The sequence below is a fragment of the Nannobrachium achirus genome (assembly GCF_963921795.1).
Source record: "Nannobrachium achirus genome assembly, chromosome: 22".
Lineage (NCBI taxonomy): Eukaryota > Metazoa > Chordata > Actinopteri > Myctophiformes > Myctophidae > Nannobrachium > Nannobrachium achirus.
In genome coordinates this window covers 52,735,799-52,754,832 of record NC_137829.1, presented here as the reverse complement: position 1 = coordinate 52,754,832, position 19,034 = coordinate 52,735,799, and the positions used below count along the sequence as shown (strand labels likewise).

At 41.4% G+C, this 19,034-nt stretch overlaps 1 protein-coding gene across 4 annotated transcripts in view; it reads right to left on the bottom strand.

Moving 5' to 3' along the window:
- Positions 1–2,416: 2,416 nt before the first annotated feature.
- Positions 2,417–19,034, bottom strand: part of LOC308308356 (uncharacterized protein) — a 79,845-nt gene continuing 63,227 nt past the window's right edge. For all 4 annotated transcript variants that reach the window (XM_080753781.1, XM_080753780.1, XM_080753782.1 and 1 more), the window contains one exon: positions 2,417–6,200. In XM_080753781.1, the coding sequence (XP_080609907.1) occupies positions 4,588–6,200 (1,613 nt within the window). In that variant the 3' untranslated portion in view covers positions 2,417–4,587. The remainder of the gene's footprint in view (positions 6,201–19,034) is intronic.

Genomic DNA, 19,034 nt, shown 5'->3' with positions numbered 1-19,034 from the left:
GGCCCCCGGCCGCCAGTTGCCCATGTATGATTTAGATCAACTATGGTGTTTTTAAATTAAGCTTTAAGAATAAAATTAATTAATTTAATCGACATGACGTGTGTGAAAATGTAGTTTACCTTTTCGGTGTCATTTCATGTTCTACTGTACATTGAACTCAGAGCAAGCACACTTGAGTCCTACAATAAACCAATTCTCATTCTACAAAATCCTCATTCTACATTCTCTCTGGTAGAGGGCTATGCCAAACGGAGAAAACACAAAGCTCGCAACAATTGGCCAAAGTTCTCCCACCATTTTGAATTATATGAAAAACAGTAAAAATCTATGAACTTTGGACCAATATCTAAAGTTTTTTTTAAATGGAAACATTATTTTTTAATAATTCAATGAATATTGCAGTTTCATGCAAATTATTCTTCTGCATCTAAATCATACATATATATATATATATATATATATATATATATATATATATTAAATCACCTAGTGTGAAGTGAATGGTGCTATTTATGAGTTAATTACTTGCACCAGCAAAGTGCGCATGCAAGTACTGCTTTTGGTGTATCTGTGTATCTGTGTGTCCCGTGTGTCCCATGTGGATGTAATACCAGTAAGACTCCCTAATCGGGAGATAAGCGACCGTAGGTCGCTTATCTCCACAAATAGGGCAAAATTTTGTTTTTCCTAAATCTTCCTGATCCATGTTGATGACATGAGTGTAGACATGCTGTGTAGTGAGTTTTGTGATTTTAGGGCAAAATCTGTAGGAGTTACGGCATTTTATGTGAGCTGCAGTGGAGGGGGTCCTCCACTGGGGGCGCCACCACTTTTGCATCCGTTCTGGAGCACCAGGAGTGGGTGGTCCCCAGGAATTCCCCGTGAGCAGCCCCGTTGGGGTGGTCATTTGGTCATTTTTGCACATGTGGTCATTTTTTACACCTGGGGGTCCCCCAGGGACCGGGGGGTCCCTGGAGCTGCGGGGGTCCTTGGAGGTTGTAGTTTGGCAGGTAAGGAGTGTGTGTGCAAAATGTGGCATGGATGGGGGCAACGGTTGTGCAGATAGGAGCAGGGCAAAATTACACCTGGGGGTCCCCCAAGGAGCTGGGGGTCCCTGGAGCTGCGGGGGTCCTTGGAGGTAGTAGTTTGGCAGGTAAGGAGCGTGCGTGTGTGCAAAATGTGGCGTGGATGGGGGCAACGGTTGCGGAGATATGAGCAGGGAAAAAGTGTGACGTGTGACTGACTGACTGACTCACTCACGGACAGCCGGTGGAGGTTTTCATAGTATACTAGTAGAGTCGCCGGAATGAAGGTCGCCGGGAAACGGGGGGGTGCATTCGGAAATGCGCACCGGGTGGAGCAGCGGTGCGCTTTTTCAGTCTGAACTCTGAAGGTAAACGTTCTGAAAAGCAGCAGTTGCTAACCCAACATTGCTCTTGATGTTTATAAACTAGGGTAAATTATAAAATTAATATTAATTCATGTTGATACTGAAGAAGGCTGTAGTTGTGTCATGTTTGTTGTTTCTAGCATTAACATTTGTGATACTGTGAGATTAATACTATCACCATAATTTACCCTAGTTTATAAACATCAATAGCAACGTTACGTTAGCAACTGCTGCTTTTCACAAAGTTTGCCTTCAGAGTTCAGACCCGGTGCGCATTTCCGAACGCACCCCTCATTTCCTGGCGACCTTCATTCCGGCAACATTTACCGGTTAGTGGTTATACCTGTGGATGACACAGTCTTACTGGCTGAACATGAGAGTGATCTGCAGTTAATGCTGAACATTGTTGCAGAACAGTGCTGGAAATGGAGACTAGAGACAAACCAGCTAAACAGAAATAGTACACTTCGAAGTTGGGTTGTGTTTAAAGGTGATACACCATGCATTTAAAAAGTATTTATGTCATATTGTTTATGTCACAAAAACGTTTTTCAAAAGGTTTGAGGCTAAATCTCTCATTTTTGAATGGCTCTGAGCATTTCAGCTGCAGTACCATCTTTGGCCTGATGACGTCACAATCGGCAGATGACATCACAATCGGCAGCAAATCTGGATAGCCTGTTTTGAGAACCCGTGGAATACTTTTAACCTTCTCAAAACCAGAGAAAGACACAACGGTCAGAAATGGGACTTTGTGAGGATAGAAGGTGCTAGTGGGACCCCCAAAAAAGGTTTTAAAATAGGAAAAGTGAAATTTCATGGTGTATCACCTTTAATGTTGGGTCAATAATGGTGTCATATGCTGACCAGTACAAGTGTTTTGGATTGACATTGGATGAGCACATGACATTTAATGATGCCGTTAGTGCCCCAGCTCAGTCAGCAGCCAGGGCACTGGGCTCTGTCATAAACAAAGTTAAAGGAGCTAGTCAACTTTTTGTTGAAAAACGGACGCTAAAATAAAAATAATGTTTAGAAAATATTTTATTAAAAGAATTAAGCTAAATTAATGATAAAATAATCATTTTGGCCATTTGTTTATATCCCTTATCAATCCATATAAAAGAATAGAAGAGGGATTTAAACAAAGTCAGGTATCATCACTGATACAAGGTCAACTAAAAGGATACGCTCAAGTAAGCTCTAGACGATTGAGATCCTTTTTTTAACTCATAAAACATTGAATGACATGCAGAGAAAATAAGGGGGGGGGGGCAGTCGTAAAAACATGATGCAACAATAAATGGTAGCCGATATACAAATAGAAAGGTCACTTTTAGAATTATATATACAAATAGAAATGTCACTTTGAGAAACTCTGCACCAGTAATATACTATACTGTATATTGTGAAGGATTCAAAGGAAATTAGCATGGCAACTAATGAGTCCAGCAGGATATAAATGTCTGTGAAATACCAGGTGACACTACAACATATATTACTGGTGTAACATGAAGGCCTGCTGCTTGTGTTGCAATGGAATTTGTTCATGCACCAGATTGTATTTCGAACAAGGTGTCATTTGTATTGTGGTGTTATTTGTGTGCTATGTTGATGAATTGAATAGAGGCCCTCAATGTAAACAAGAACATATTACACATCATTATAGGCCTATAAACTAGACACAATCTTTCTGTGTGTGTGTGTGTGTGTGTGTGTGTGTGTGTGTGTGTGTGTGTGTGTGTGTGTGTGTGTGTGTGTGTGTGTGTGTGTGTGTGTGGGTGGATGGATGGATGGATGGATGGATGGATGGATGGATGGATGGATTTGACTTTTGGTAGCCTACTCTACGTAGCCTACATTTTCATACCCACAAATTCTGGGCCCTGGGTACTTTAACTAGTGAAAAATAGCAGATATACAAGCTCACAGTGCTGTCAGTCTAACGACAACCAGTGTGGTGGTTGTGACGTCAGTCACACTTGCAAATTATAGGCCGAAGCTCAAAGCTTATTTATATCCTTTCTACATATCAATTACCATTTTCATTTAAAATAAAAGGTTATGAAGTCATAGTCAATGAACACTCAAGCAGCTCAAGTTCTCAGACCACATGACAACAACAGTGAGTAGGCCTACCTGAGATGAAAAACAGTGCAAGTCCATATTTTTAAATGTTGTATACTGTAAACCATAAACTAGTAGTTTTTAATCTGTTAAATTCTTAAAGGTGATACACCATGAAATTTCACTTTTCCTATTTTAAAACCTTTTTTTGGGGTCCCACTAGCACCTTCTATCCTCACAAAGTCCCATTTCAGACCGTTGTGTCTTTCTCTGGTTTTGGGAAGGCGGAGGCGTTCAGGCCAAAGGTGGTACTGCCGCTGAAAATGCTCTGAGAGCCATTCAAAAATGAGAGGCTCTCTATTTAGGAGTGGTAATTTAGCCTCAAACCTTTTGAAAAACGTTGTTGGGACATAAACAATATGACATAAATACTTTTTAAATGCATGGTGTATCACCTTTAATGCACTCCCCCCTCAATAAGAATTTGTATTATTTTTTTCTTTTCTTTTTTGCTTAACTCATACAGTATATATTAGGAATTATAAGACATAATACATATGGAAAGTGGAAAAACAGTATTATGTCCAATAGTTTGTGGAACAACAGTATAAGTCCGTCCAAGCAATATTCAGCAAAGGGAGCAGATAACATTAAAACAGACAATTGAGGAGGGAGTCCATTACAATTTAACCGATTAAAAACGAATAGTTTGTGCAAACTTTGTGGTTTACAGTCTGGTAAATAAAAAAATATATCTATAACAAAATATGTAAAAATATGGACTTAGTGTTTTTCATCTCAGGTACTCTTACTTTCCTGAGGCCAGAGATGGTGCTTTCATCAGTGTCTTCAAGGCAGATGCTACTGATAGAACTGTCAGTTCCCTGGGTGGATCGCATAGAGGAGGCAAACGGAAGGGCAGAGTCCATTGAAGTGGGGTGAAGGGCAGGCACACTGCGGGTCCATTGAAGTGGGGTGTAGAGGCTTTGCTGGAGGCTTTGCAAGGTATACACTCACGCGTGTTGCATCACTAAGAGTGTGTCACTACATTGTCCAATTAAGTAGCTTACAGTGTGGTGTTGTTTGGGGTGATTTTACACTTTACAGAGAAGCTTCATCCTCAACATCTGTCAGTGGTCAGTCTTCTCTCCATGAATTCTCTGGTGTCTTTTGAGATTACCGCTCTGGCTGAACCCTTTACCACACTGCTCACAGTTGTAGGGTTTCTCTCCTGTGTGAATTCTCTGGTGTTCTTTGAGATGACTGCTCCGGTTAAAGCCTTCACCACACTGGTCACAGGTGTAGGACTTCAACCCAGTATGAATTCTCTGGTGTTCTTTGAGAGTACTGCACTGCCTGAACCCTTTACCACACTGTTCACAGGTGTAGGGCTTCAACCCAGTATGAATTCTCTGGTGACTTTTGAGATGACCGTTCCTGCTGAACCTTGCCCCACACTGCTCACAGTGATAGGGTTTCTCTCCTGTGTGAATTCTCTGGTGTCCTTTGAGATGACTGCTCTGGCTGAACCTTGTCCCACACTGGTCACACTGATATGGTTTCTCTCCTGTGTGAATTCTCTGGTGTTCTTTGAGATGACTGCTCCGGTTAAAGCCTTCACCACACTGGTCACAGTGGTATGGCTTCAACCCGGTATGAATTCTCTGGTGTTCTTTGAGAAGACTGTTCCTGCTGAAACTTTTCCCACACTGGTCACAGTGATAGGGTTTTTCTCCTGTATGAATTCTCTGGTGACGTTTAAGATGAGTGCTGTGCCTGAACCTGGTCCCACACTGGTCACAGTGATATGGTTTCTCTCCTGTGTGAATTCTCTTGTGAAGTTTGAGTTCAGTGTTTGTGGTGAACCGTTTACCACACTGGTCACAGTGGTAGCGCTTCTCTCCTGTATGAATTCTCTGGTGTCGTTTGAGATGAGCGTTCGTGCCGAACCCTTTCTCACACTGGTCACAGTGGTATGGCTTCAACCCAGTATGAATTCTCTGGTGTAGTTTGAGATGAGCGCTCCGGTTAAACCCTTCACCACACTGCTCACAATGGTAGGGCTTCAACCCAGTATGAATTCTCTCGTGTAGTTTGAGATTATCGTTTGTGGTGAACCTTGAACCACACTGGTCACAGTGATAGGGTTTCTCTCCTGTGTGAATTTTCTGGTGTTGTTTGAGATTACTGCTCCAGCTGAACCCTTCACCACACTGGTCACAGTGATAGGGTTTCTCTCCTGTGTGAATTTTCTGGTGTTGTTTGAGATTACTGCTATGACTGAAGCGTATCCCACACTGGTCACAGTGATAGGGCTTCAACCCAGTATGAATTCTCTGGTGACTTTTGAGACCACTGCTCCGGCTGAACCTTGTCCCACATTGGTCACAAGGGTAGGGCTTAGATCCTGTGTGAAAGCTCTGGTGTTGTTTGAGATGACTTCTCCGGCTGAACCTGGCCCCACATTGGTCACAGTGATGGGGTTTCTCTCCTGTATGCATTCTCTGGTGAAGTTTGAGACTACTGCTCTGGCTGAACCTGGTCCCACACTGGTCACAATGATGGGGTTTCTCTCCTGTATGAATTCTCTGGTGAAGTTTGAGATGACTGCTCCGGCTGAACCTGGTCCCACATTGGTCACAGTGATGGGGTTTCTCTCCTGTATGCATTCTCTGCTGATGTTTCAGGGGGCTGTTTTTGCTGTGGACATGTTTCGTCAGTGGCTGTTGGGCAGGAAAAACATCTGAGAATGAGGGGATAAAAAAAGGACACAAAAGCATAATAAAAAGTTGTTAAATAATATGCAAACTGTGCTGTAATAACAACTGATAATGTTCTAAATTTAAAATAACCTCGCTACGCTGAGGAGATACCGGCAAACGACTATCGTGTTTGACGCATGAATAACGATCAGTAGATTATTTTGAGATTTTCGTTGTTGCAAATTGTGCGCCAAGGGAACAGAATAATTATTCATCTGTGTGTTTCCCCGAAGTGCGGATGGTGTGGCCGCAGTTTTCGACTGGTAGGTAAATTCACCAATCAACTGGCAAAAATCACAGTGATATCACACTTGCAAATATCTCACACTCAATAAGGTCTGTTTTATTAGAACCGACATTGTTTGTTTATAGAGAAAAAAAGGCGCGCGCGAGAGAGAGAGAAGCATCGCTGTGTGTGTGTGTGTGTGTGTGTGTGTGTGTGTGTGTGTGTGTGTGTGTGTGTGTGTGTGTGTGTGTGTGTGTGTGTGTGTGTGTGTGTGCAGCGATAGAGAGAGAGAGAAGGCTATAATATAACACATTTTTTGTCATGTCCACATATCTATTTTTCTCATCTCATGCCAGCGTGTCAGTGTGACATAGGCTCGCCTCATTGAGTGGACAATGAACGTAGGCTATATCCTACAGCCTTTTTTCACGCACCAAAAAAGCCAACTACAAGCTTCTGCCAATTTAATATAATCATTTCAATAGTTGCTGATTTCGTTGCAGTAATAATGTACACGTCTCAAAGATTAGCGGCTGCGACGCATTGTAAGCTTGGAGGTCGGGTATTCTCGGTGCTTAAAAATACCACTCTGAACTAAGCATAATCAAGTCAATACTGGAGATGTGGTGTAACGGCATGGATTTCTACGCAGAGGGCAATTCATTAAACATAAGATGCTGCATTGATGTTCAGGAGAGTTTGGACAAGTAAATTCTGAATGCTGCCTTCAGGTATGGCATGGAAAGAGGGACATTTGCATTTCTCTCACCATAGTAAAAACTGCATTCATGATCTGGAGAGGGCACTTTTTACAGACAGGTAAAAGGGCAGGGGCTCAAGCCCCCTTTGATGTCTATGTGTGTACGTGACGATGCCCAGGAAGGGTAACAGAACGGGCTCTGCTTTGTGTCAATAGAACAGTGACATAGTTGTGAAAATAATTGCCAATGCAACTAACCCTGAAAGTGTTAATATTGGGAGCTGTAGGAAGAAGGTGGTCCCAACCCTGAAGCATCGCCAAACGAGCTCTGGAAACTAACGAGCCAAAACAGCACGTCACTTATGGAATATTCGTAGTGACCCAATGGAAGTCAATGGGGAAGAAGGGTGTTGGAATTACGATATTATATACTCTGATAATAAAGTAAATAAATACATAACTTTGTCTGCGACCATGACCAACGATATGTATGCTATCCCACGTTGTGTTTATTTTTGGAGCGGTGAAAGCGCTCCCAATATACAGGTATATCCGTGGGTATGTGCCTGGCGGGCTGTCCGTGTCTGTAGCCTGGCAATACCTTGAGTGGCCACACACAACACACAAGTTAAAGGAGGGGCACTGTTGTGCAAGCCAGGCACACTCAACACTCGCGCGCACACACACACACACACACACACACGCACACGCACACGCACAGGATAGGATAGCTGCTCAGATTCACTGCTCCACTTCGAACCGAGGTTTTATTTTTTGTAATTGACCTGACTGATTTAGCTGTATTCATGGTGAAACAGAGCTCTGCAGTCGCGAGGGGCGGGTCTTTACTTTGCTCCTGGCTTGTAAGGACAGCGTCTGCTGTGTGCTGTTCATGCCCAGAGTGAGGGCTTCATGTACGGGACGAACAAGCCATTGTGACTCAGTGAATTGTTACGGAGCTTTTCTTTCCCGTTCCTGGGACAAATCATAACAAAATAAGACAAATAGGGGACAGCCGGACAGGGAGACTATTTGTGAGGGAAAGTTAATAATAATTAGATGATAGAATTAAAATAAAACATTAAACCAAGCACTTTGACAGAGGCTTCTTGGCCCTTATGGGAGGATGAGAGACGCGAGTAGCAAGAGCTCTCGGCTGCCCTGCAGTGAGGGCGCAGTGTAAAGTATAAGTACATTTACTCAAGTACTGTAGCTGCGGTACTTAAATTCAATTTTGATGTACTTTGAGGCGGAGAAAGCCGCGACCAGCTCTCCTAGTCGGCTCGCCTGCAGCCAGTCAGTAACTGAGTCATTCCACGAAACCGGTACGATTTGAGGTCCCTCTAATCCTTTTAGCTGTATTTTATCTATTTGGTCACCAAAATTGATTTTTAAAAGCTTTTATCATTAATTGAAATGTTCCCTTTAATATTGTTAATTCCAGAAATTATCTTCCCTTTTTTTAGTAGACACCACCTATTTTGTCCATTTTCTCATGTCCCCGATGGCTTCTAAGGAAAGTGGACTTGAGATATAACTAATGCAATTTTAAAATAATCCATAAATTATGCTATTCACATAAAACCAGCAATTAGTCAGGTTTACTATGTATTTTTGTTGGATTTTTTGGGGGATTAGTAAAACTATACATTTTTGGAATCTTCAGAGCATGGGGAATCCAAAAATCTTTGTTGCCATTTGCTCAGTCACCTGCAAAGTCGCCATTTTGGCCGTTCAAAATGGCCGACATAAAATACATAATTTGTGCTATCTTGGCTTCTAGACAACCTAGAAACTTAATTAAACATGCCAATCCTATGTTTTATGTATTCCGGACCCCCACCCCCTTCCTGGGGGTTATCTATGTTGGGACCTCCCAGAACAGTACGCCAGCCAGTTAATATTGGATTTTCATAATGTTAGAGTTGTTTTGTACATTTTAAAACATCCTGAGTTAATTCATTACACTTTTAAAGCAGCCAGAATAACCTTTATGACTTTTGGTTGGGGTCTTTCCTCACCTGGGACCCCCCAGACAGACCTCTGAGCCTATAGTCGCTCTGCTCCTGCTCCAGAACAATGTTAAATTAGATCATAATTGAAGCATATAAGTTGTTGTAGCTGGGCTCTGAAAATTTTAATATATATTAGCAAATAACAGGGGTCTTCCACGGGGGGTCCGGGCCCCCTGGGGGTTCCTCAGAGTTACTACAGGGGGCCCGCCATATCTTAATGGGATATATTTTTTTTTATTCATTTATTTATTTATTTATTTATTTTTTACATTTTTGAAACTTTGAATGTTTTTATGAGGGTTTATGTATTGTACTTTGATGGTTATTAGTATTCTCAGTATGATTTATTTCTGTGTTATGGTTGACAGCTGTTCTACAGAGATTGCAATAATGAAGGTATTGCAACTTCTCACTTTGGGTGTGCAGACTAACATGTCCATTTATTGCACTGCACTCACACTGACAACAAAACACACACATCTCTTTGTTATTGTCACCCTAGAAGGGGACTGCCCCATAGGTCAAACTCCAGTTGGGTCGAACAGCGTCGGCAGGTTAGATAATCACCCACGAGCATCGGCAGGTTAGATAATCACCCGCGTCACGGTTACTGAGGTTAAGTTTAGGGTTAGGGTTAGAGTTAGAGTTAGGCAGAGTTTTACTGAGGTTAGGATTAGGGTTTGGGTTAGAGTTTGGTGGTCGATCCAAAGAGTGTTCGACCTAATGACATGTTACCCAGAAACTCACCTATCCTCTTAAAGAGTCCATGGTCAATTATGCCCAAAGAGATTCACTACAATACAGTCATTTCAGACATGCAGGATCTATTCGTCTTCATCATCGTCATCTTCAATGTCTAACCTAATAGTGTTGACACAGTCTCCACCATAGCATAGAATGAAAGGCAGGGGGCAAGACACCTGACTGGAACATACCCTCCACTCTCGAATTCCATCTATTTTCTTCGATTGGTGGAAGCTCAGGGCAATTTGTCAGGTATGATTTATCCCGCATTGTAACGTAGTTGGCACAGGGGATATATGGCAAGTGCAGCACGAGTTGGAGGTAGCATCTCACCCTCCAAGTTATTTGACAGAAATAGTTCCCATCTAAGTAAATAGTAAGCACAGGTTTGTTGGACCTTTTGAACAGTAAACATGGTATGTAAAATGATCCAATGACTGCAATGTTGATGGAAGCTCACCATTAATAAGCTTAGTAGGAATGGAAACCTTGCCAAGGTCCTTGAAGCGGTTAATGGCTTTGTCATCATTATCAGGCTTCAAGTAGGCGTTGACCCATGTCTTTTTGGAGGTTCCAACAAATGTTCTTCCCCAGTCAGCACTAGAAAAACTGTGTAGGCCAAGGAACCCTTGACATTTGTGACATCCAATAACTTGAACTTGCTAGAATATACAGTATCTATTTCCATTTTTTCTGACAGCAGGGGGACATCAGTGTCGGGTGACCAAACAAATTATGTCTCGCAAAGCACCATAAGCAGCAGAGGCAATTGGACTTGATGAGGAATCAGGGTATCAGCCTCTTCATAGTGTGCACTTCCTCAAAATCATGTCCCTTGATGAAGGTATCATATTATGATGCCTACTTTGGCATTCCTGACAAATTGCCCTGCACTTCCGTCAATCAAAGAAAATAGATGGAATTCAGAGAGTGGAGGGTGTGGAAGTTTTGCCCTCCCTGCTCCAAAGGCTTTTTTTCCCTCCATTTATTAGAGGTTTTGCATAGGTAAAGGTACAGTTTCATGACAGTACAGTTCACTGATACAAGGTCAACTAAAAGGAAACTCAGGTAAGGCAAGGCTTATTTCCATTGAGATCATTATCTTTAACTCATAAATATGGCAGTACTTGAGCTCATCAAATGTGGCTGCAAAAAGCAGGTTGCAAGGGGCGGTGCAGCGGCTCTGAAAACAAAAAGGAGTAGTAGCAAATACCAGGGGTCTTCCACAGGGGGTCCGGGACCCCTGGGGGCCCGCCAAATCTTGATGGGATCTTTTTTTTCCACTGTTGAAACTTTGAATGTTTTATGTATCCTGGGTTTATGTATTGTACTTTGATGGTTTATTAGTATTCTCATTATTATTTATATATTTTTTGCGTTAGACAGTTATGGTTGACAGCTGTTACTGAAACGTCTCACTTTGAGCATGCAGAACGTGTCCATTTATTGCACTGCACTCACAATGACAACACACACACTTGTTATCGTTACCCCAAAAGCCGCACCCTATCCTCTTAAAGAGCTCCCTAATAGTGTTGACAGTCTCCACCATAGCATTTGCAGGGAGGAATGCAAGGCTCGGGATGTTTAAACCCTACAAAACAACTCTAATATTATGAGAATTGGACATTAACTGGCTGGCGTACTGTTCTGGGTGGTCCCAAAATAGATAATCCCCAGAAAGGGGGTGGGGGTCCAGAATATTTTACACCCATCATTTACTCATTCAATTCCTTGACCCAGAAAACATAGGATTGGCATGTTTAATTAAGTTTCTATGTTGTCTAGAAGCCAAGATAGCACAAATTATGTATTTTATGTCGGCCATTTTACGTCCAAAATGGCGGCTTTGCAGTTGTCTGTGCAAATGGCAACAAAGATTTTTGGATTCCCCATGCTCTGAATATTCCAAAAATGTATATTTTTCCAAATCCCCATAAAAATCCAACGAATAAACATTTCTTAACATAGCAAACCTGACTAAATGTACTCTATTGCTGGTCATGTTTAGTATTTTAATAGATAGATGATTTATCATTAAAATCACATAATATAGCTCCGTCCCCCAATCGCACTCAACGTCAAAGTAATTCTCCTCTCTGTAAAAAGTATGAACTGCTCCTTTAGTGACATCAACAACAAGTAGCATTCTACAAGTCTTCTGAGCAAGATGCTGCAGAAAGAGGACATTTCCCAACTTTTTACACCTATTTATAGTCATTTATACTTTCATAGTGTGGTCGTAAAGCTTAACAACTCAACCCCATTACATGAAATAAAGATAGAAAACAATAATTTGTGAAAACTATCTTTGTTATTTCAACAATGTATCTGATTTCCTAATGTCATGCATGCCATGTGGTCTCCTCCTAATCACCACAGGTAGAGTAATTGCCATCTTGAGTAAAAAATCTCAACCCCGTTCCACTCAACCCCGTTATCAATGTCAACCCTGTTGAATGGATTATTCCATATAAAAATATTAATTTAATGCCTGAGATGGGAAAATATGTTTTTCCGCATGTTAAATATGTCCTTAATGGTGTTGGCTATTCAGAAAAGTAATTCATTTCGATCAAATTTTCCCGAAAAAAATGACCAAATCGTACCAGTTTCGTGGAATGACTCACCTAAGTACATTTACTCAAATACTTATGTAGGGGTCTACAATTTTGAGCTATTTTTACTGGAGTGTTTCACATTTTCAGTGCTTTTATTTCTACTCCACTACATCTCAGAAGAAAACACTGTAGGCTACTTTTACTCCCCTGCAGTTATTTAAAATAAATAGTTATTTAAAAAAAAAATGTAGATTTAAATTATTACAAAACATACAATAATCACTATATAGCCTACATTTCGGCCATTTGAAAATGAGCCGATCTACAAGCTCACAATGTGTGATGCAGGGACGTGCTGGGCCCTTGATTCAGCCCCGGGAAAAAGAGTTGGAGAGGCCCTCATTGCGCGCTATAGAGCGAGAGATCTCTATAGCTCTGCTGCTACTCAAAGATTTGCCATTTCAGATCATGACAAGTGACAAGCCAGTGGGCCAATTACATGAGTTATATTTTGTCGTTGTCGGGTGGAAACCTTGTATGTCCAAAACCGTTTGTTTTGTATTTATCATTTAAAAAATGATTTAAACTAGTGAAAACAGCCGATCTACAAGTACACAACGCCTCACAACGCAAGGCGTTGTGTGCTTGTAGATCTGCTGTTTTCACTACTTTTGTGCAACGGCCTTGTATGATGAAGCAGGGCTTCGCTTTGCGAAAGAATTTTACAAATGTGAAACTTGGAGATACGAGGTTTCTGCCAGACAGTGACGATTTACTTTGTTGGCCGCCCAGCCCCCAAAATGGAACGAAGGCCGACATTTTATTTGTATTTTTTTCCTAATGGCCGGCCTGGACCGGCCGGGAATGAACCAGCCGTTCGGGAGTTGTCCCGCTTTTCCCAATGGCCAGCACGTCCCTGAATAACACATTCCTCTCAGAGCTTGTTAAAAAGCCAAGAACTCCTTATCTCCTTCACACGGCCATAAAACAAATGGGCCACTGACTAGCTGCCAGCTGTGACCTTCCATCCTCTACTCCCTACATTCTGATCTTATCTAAATGGTTCTCAGGACTTAAACTAGCAAATTCACTACTAAACAATATACCATAATAATATAATATCACCTCATCATTTCTGCCTTTGATTACATTTCACACATTTAATCACCAAACTAAAACAGGGAAGTGACACGGCATGAGTGCAAGTGTCAAATCAATATTCAACATCACTTAAACCAAAAGCCATCACTTAAACCAAAAGTATGAGGGCCAATAATCCTATAAGATGAACTTTTCAGAAAAGCATAAAGAATAAGTCACATGAGCAGATACAGGGGTGTCCTGTATGTCTACAGGTTAACACTGAATGACGCTGTCCAGATCACAAGAGAAGTATGCAAGTGGGGCCAAGGGTGGGGGGGCATCAATAAAGCTGTCTTCAATGCTTTAAGGATAGAAATAGGCAGGGGCGTCACAAGGGGCAGGAAAGTGGGACTGAGTTACAGGGGCCCAAGGTGGTGGAGGGGCCTTAATTATTTTATACTTTAACTATTGAAAAATAGCAGATATACAAGCTCACAGCGCGGCACCGAGTGCCGCGCTGCGAGCTTGTAGATTGTAGTCATTTGTAACTCATTTGTAACTCAAATTTAGCTTCTGGTGGGTCCCTGGAACTCAATATTTTGAGATGGGGTTCCGTGGCCAAATACATACCATTTTGGGGGTCCTTCACATGAAAAGGTTTGAGCTCCACTGACATAGAAACATAGGTTTTTCAAAAAACCTCAGAAGGATTTGAAATATTCAAAGAGTTTCATGATTTTTCAAAAATAGCAGATCTACAAGCTCGCAGCGCGGCACTTGGTGCCGCGCTGTGAGCTTGTATATCTGCTATTTTTCAATAGTTAAAGCACAGGGGCCCCATAGTGAATCCTTGTACCCAGGGCCCAGAATTTGGTGCGACACCCCTGGAAATAGGATTCCTCTTGCACTTCAGCCCGCATGAACATGCATTTCCCTTTAAAGGTATATTCAGTGATTGTATTTCATTCAAATAAAAATATAATTGGTACATTTTCCATTCATTCTCCTCACTAGAATGTGTGCTGACCATATAAGGACTTCCACCATGGCCCGTGTTGCGAGCATAGCTAGATTCCGTTTTCAGAGGTGGCCAGCCAGTCCTCGACCAATCAGGGTAGAGTATGGCCGTAGTTATGTTTTGATGTTTAGTTATGATGGTCAAAATAATACGTTTTGAGAACCACAGTCACTCTGAATTAAGAACGTCTGCTAAATGCCTCGATCGTAAACTACTGAACTCATAAAATGCCACAGTCTGGTAGTAAATCAGTATCATAGATATCCTGAAGCTGGAGACGTAGGCCTACCGATGTTCAGTGATTGGGTCCAATGATCAAAACGAGAACATTATAATGGTGTAAAAAATCTATAAAAAACTAAACATTTCCATGCTGTAAGGCCAGTAAGGAACAAGATGGCCCCCGGCCACTTTCATTATCACTGAATACACCTTTAAGAGAGATCCTGAAGTAGACTTCAAGCATGAAAAAAATATTAGGCCAAAATAACAAATACAAATAAATAAAATGTCATATCTATCATATAGATGTTACTGTCATAGGTAAACTAATTGTAATTCCTCAATAGTTTTAACATGATTTGAACCAATTTACCCTCCCCAGGCCTAGGTCTAATGTGGCCAACTAATATTCCCTTTGGAAACTATGTTTAACCATTTTAGTTGCACTGACCTCGTGACCACCTTCATATCAATATTTTAAAGGACGGACCATATCTCGTTTGGTGCAGCTATTTACAGGTCATCAAGGTTTTCAATAAAACTGTGCCATCTAATGTGAATCATATTACCGCCTCATGATACCGCAACGACAGCCACACTCAGCCTGTGGACATGTTTACACCATTACAACAGCTTCCAATAAAGTATAAAACACATTTTTTTTTAAACCTCAATTGGCCTGACATTTAAGATGATCTAAATTGACATGTGACTGGTCTTAATGTATTGGAGTCAAGCAGCCTTATGACCACAGGTGGATAAGACTTTACTTCACCCATGTCGTACCAATTTGACACAGAGCAGGTGATAAAGGTGACCGACTCTGGCATTGCCGATAAAAAACCGCAAACAAAATGTTCATCTAAGCATCCTGTTCACACATGTCACAGGAACATAAATAAATACCCTATAAACACGAAGCAGGGGGGTATTTAATTTTTTTTATATCAATTTCGCTTCAATGAAACATAAATTGTACTAACTGTGACCATTCTAGATTGTTTGATTTAAGTAATGGAACAAGGGCATAATGTCTAGAACAGGGTTCCCCAATAGGCGGCCCGCGGGCCATTTGCGGCCCGCGGGGGGCTACTGTCTGGCCCACACCAACCCCAGTAATAATGGTGGTATAAGAGCAGCAACAACACTAGTATATTGTCATTGTCGGGTGGAAATCTCGTATCTCCAAATGTGTAAGTCCTTTCGCAAATCATACAAGGCCGTCGCACAAAAGTAGTGAAAACAGCCGATCTACAAGCACACGCCGCCTCGCACCGCGTCTGGAACTTGCTGGGTCTGGAACTAGATATTTTGAGATGGGGGTCCGTGGCCAAATAAATATCATTTTGGGGGTTCTTCACATGAAAAATTATGAGAACCACTGACATAGTAGTCTCTCGAGAACAGACTGAGCTCCAGTTGAAGTGAAAAGGACCTTTTCTTTGACGATGGCTGGCCAGATTGCAGACATAGAAACATAGTTTTTTTCCAAAAATCTTAGAAGGATTCAAAAGACACTTATAGAATCGGGTCAAAATTCAAATTTTCACGTAAAAAAAAAAAAAAAATAGCAGATCTACAAGCTTGTATATCTGCTATTTTTCAATAATTAAAGCATAAAATATTGCGTCATAATGTGTTCAGGCCGAAATGGGTTAAATATACTGTAGTTCCCAGCTCAGACCACTGCGTGACTTGGCAACCACAGCCTTGAGTCACCCCACCTCCATGTCAGTTTGGCCGTCTCAGCCTTCATATCTGTAATATCAGTAAGAGCTATTGTTACGGTTAAATTTTATGCTAGCTAACAACAATGTATATAGGTTATAAATACACAACTGCAGTATGACTCTCTCCCAGCAGTGGTCTTTGCTTAACACATGGGTGACTAAGAGGTAATTTTGGCCGATTTTGAGATTGCAAAGTGCAATAACTCTCCCCGTGAAGGTCTCAGAAATCTCCCCTTCCATGACTTTTCCTAAATACTCAAGATATATGTTCTCGTTTTTTTCCCCCTTCTGAAACATTTCCTAAGTATGAAATAATATACATTTATACCATTCTGACTGCATTTATAGGTCAAATTGGTCAAATTTTTGCCCAGGAGAGCAACACCTCTTCCCCTGCTGCCAGCAGGGGTTCTAATGTCAATAGAACAACAGACAATAGAACCCCCGCTGGCAGCAGGGGAGGAGGAGTTGTTCTCCTGGGCAAAAAAGGGAGATAATTTACCTGTCAATTTGACCTATAAATGCAGTCAGAGTGGTAGTTTTTTTTTTTTTTTTTTTTCAGTCACCCGAGTGTTAATGGGCCTGGTGTACAAGATACACTACACCTCCAAGATACCCATGTACCTGACACACTACTTCTTAAAGGTCAAGGATGTTCATGATCACAACACCAGAGGCAGCTCCACTAATCATCATCAACGTAGATTTAACACTAAACAAGGCGCTAACTCGTTCTCCTGCTACACCATCCAACATGTGGAACGTCCTTCCACAAGCCTTAAAGAAGAGCAAATCCCTAGCCTCCTTCAAAATCAGTATGAAAAGTCACCTTCAGGCGGCTGCTACCCGTGACTTGTAAATAGACTAAGCCCCCATGCTCCCCCCACCCTTTTGTTCTGCCTTTGTATCTGATGTTATTCTTTTTCTGCTTTTTAAATTGATATCCTAGATAAAGTACTATGTTCTATCCGTCTGTCTTTCAATGTTATATGAGATACTTAAAGTGTGGTTCCTGTGGAAATAAGCCTCGGCTTTCTAGGATCTCCTTTTAGTTGACCTTGTACCAGTGATTTGTACTGTCATTTGTACTTGTTTCTATTGCAATCTTCTAATACATTTTTCAATCAATCAATCAATCAATCAATCAATCAATCAATCAATCAATCAATCAATCCAACAAAGACATGGACGGCAAAGGGTTAAGATTGCTTTAAGACACTTTACACAAACAGTCAGGGGCGTCACACCAAATTCTGGGCCCTGGGTACAAGGATTCACTGCGGGCCCCCCATGAATGTTAACTATTGAAAAATAGCAGATATACAAGCTCACAGCGCGGCACCGAGTGCCGCGCTGCGAGCTTGTATATCTGCTATTTTTGAAAAATCGTGAAAATGTGTGCAAGAAACCTATGTCAAGGACCCCCAAGATGATATGTATTTGGCCACGGACCCCAATCTCAAAATATTTAGTTCCAGGGACCCCCCAGAAATGTTCGCTTAAAAAATACATATATTCAAAGATTTTCACACATTTTCACAACTTTTCAAAAATAGCAGATCTACAAGCTCGCAGCGCGGCACTCGGTGCCGCGCTGTGAGCTTGTATATCTGCTATTTTTCAATAGATAAAGTTATTAGGGCCCCTCCACCTTGGGCCCCAGTAACTCAGTCCCACTTTCCTACCCCTTGTGACGCCCCTGCTTGTGCTATGTGCTGTGCTATCTCTTTCATCACAGCCTCGGCTGCCATGGAACAGATCACACACTTTTATTATGTTTGTGATTCAAAAAATACACCAGAAAACCCGACCCAGTTGTTCTTACTGAAACAATTCTCACTAGGTAAGCTAATTGTAATTCCTCAATAGTTTTAACATGATTTGAACCAATTTACCCTCCCCAGGCCTAGGTCTAATGTGGCCAACTAATATTCCCTTTGGAAACTATGTTTAACCATTTTAGTTGCACTGACCTCGTGACCACCTTCATATCAATATTTTAAAGGACGGACCATATCTCGTTTGGTGCAGCTATTTACAGGTCATCAAGGTTTTCAATAAAACTGTGCCATCTAATGTGAATCATATTACCGCCTCATGATACCGCAACGACAGCCACACTCAGCCTGTGGACATGTTTACACCATTACAACAGCTTCCAATAAAGTATAAAACACATTTTTTTTTAAACCTCAATTGGCCTGACATTTAAGATGATCTAAATTGACATGTGACTGGTCTTAATGTATTGGAGTCAAGCAGCCTTATGACCACAGGTGGATAAGACTTTACTTCACCCATGTTGTACCAATTTGACACAGAGCAGGTGATAAAGGTGACCGACTCTGGCATTGCCGATAAAAAACCGCAAACAAAATGTTCATCTAAGCATCCTGTTCACACATGTCACAGGAACATAAATAAATACCCTATAAACACGAAGCAGGGGGGTATTTTTTATTTTTTTTTATCAATTTCGCTTCAATGAAACATAAATTGTACTAACTGTGACCATT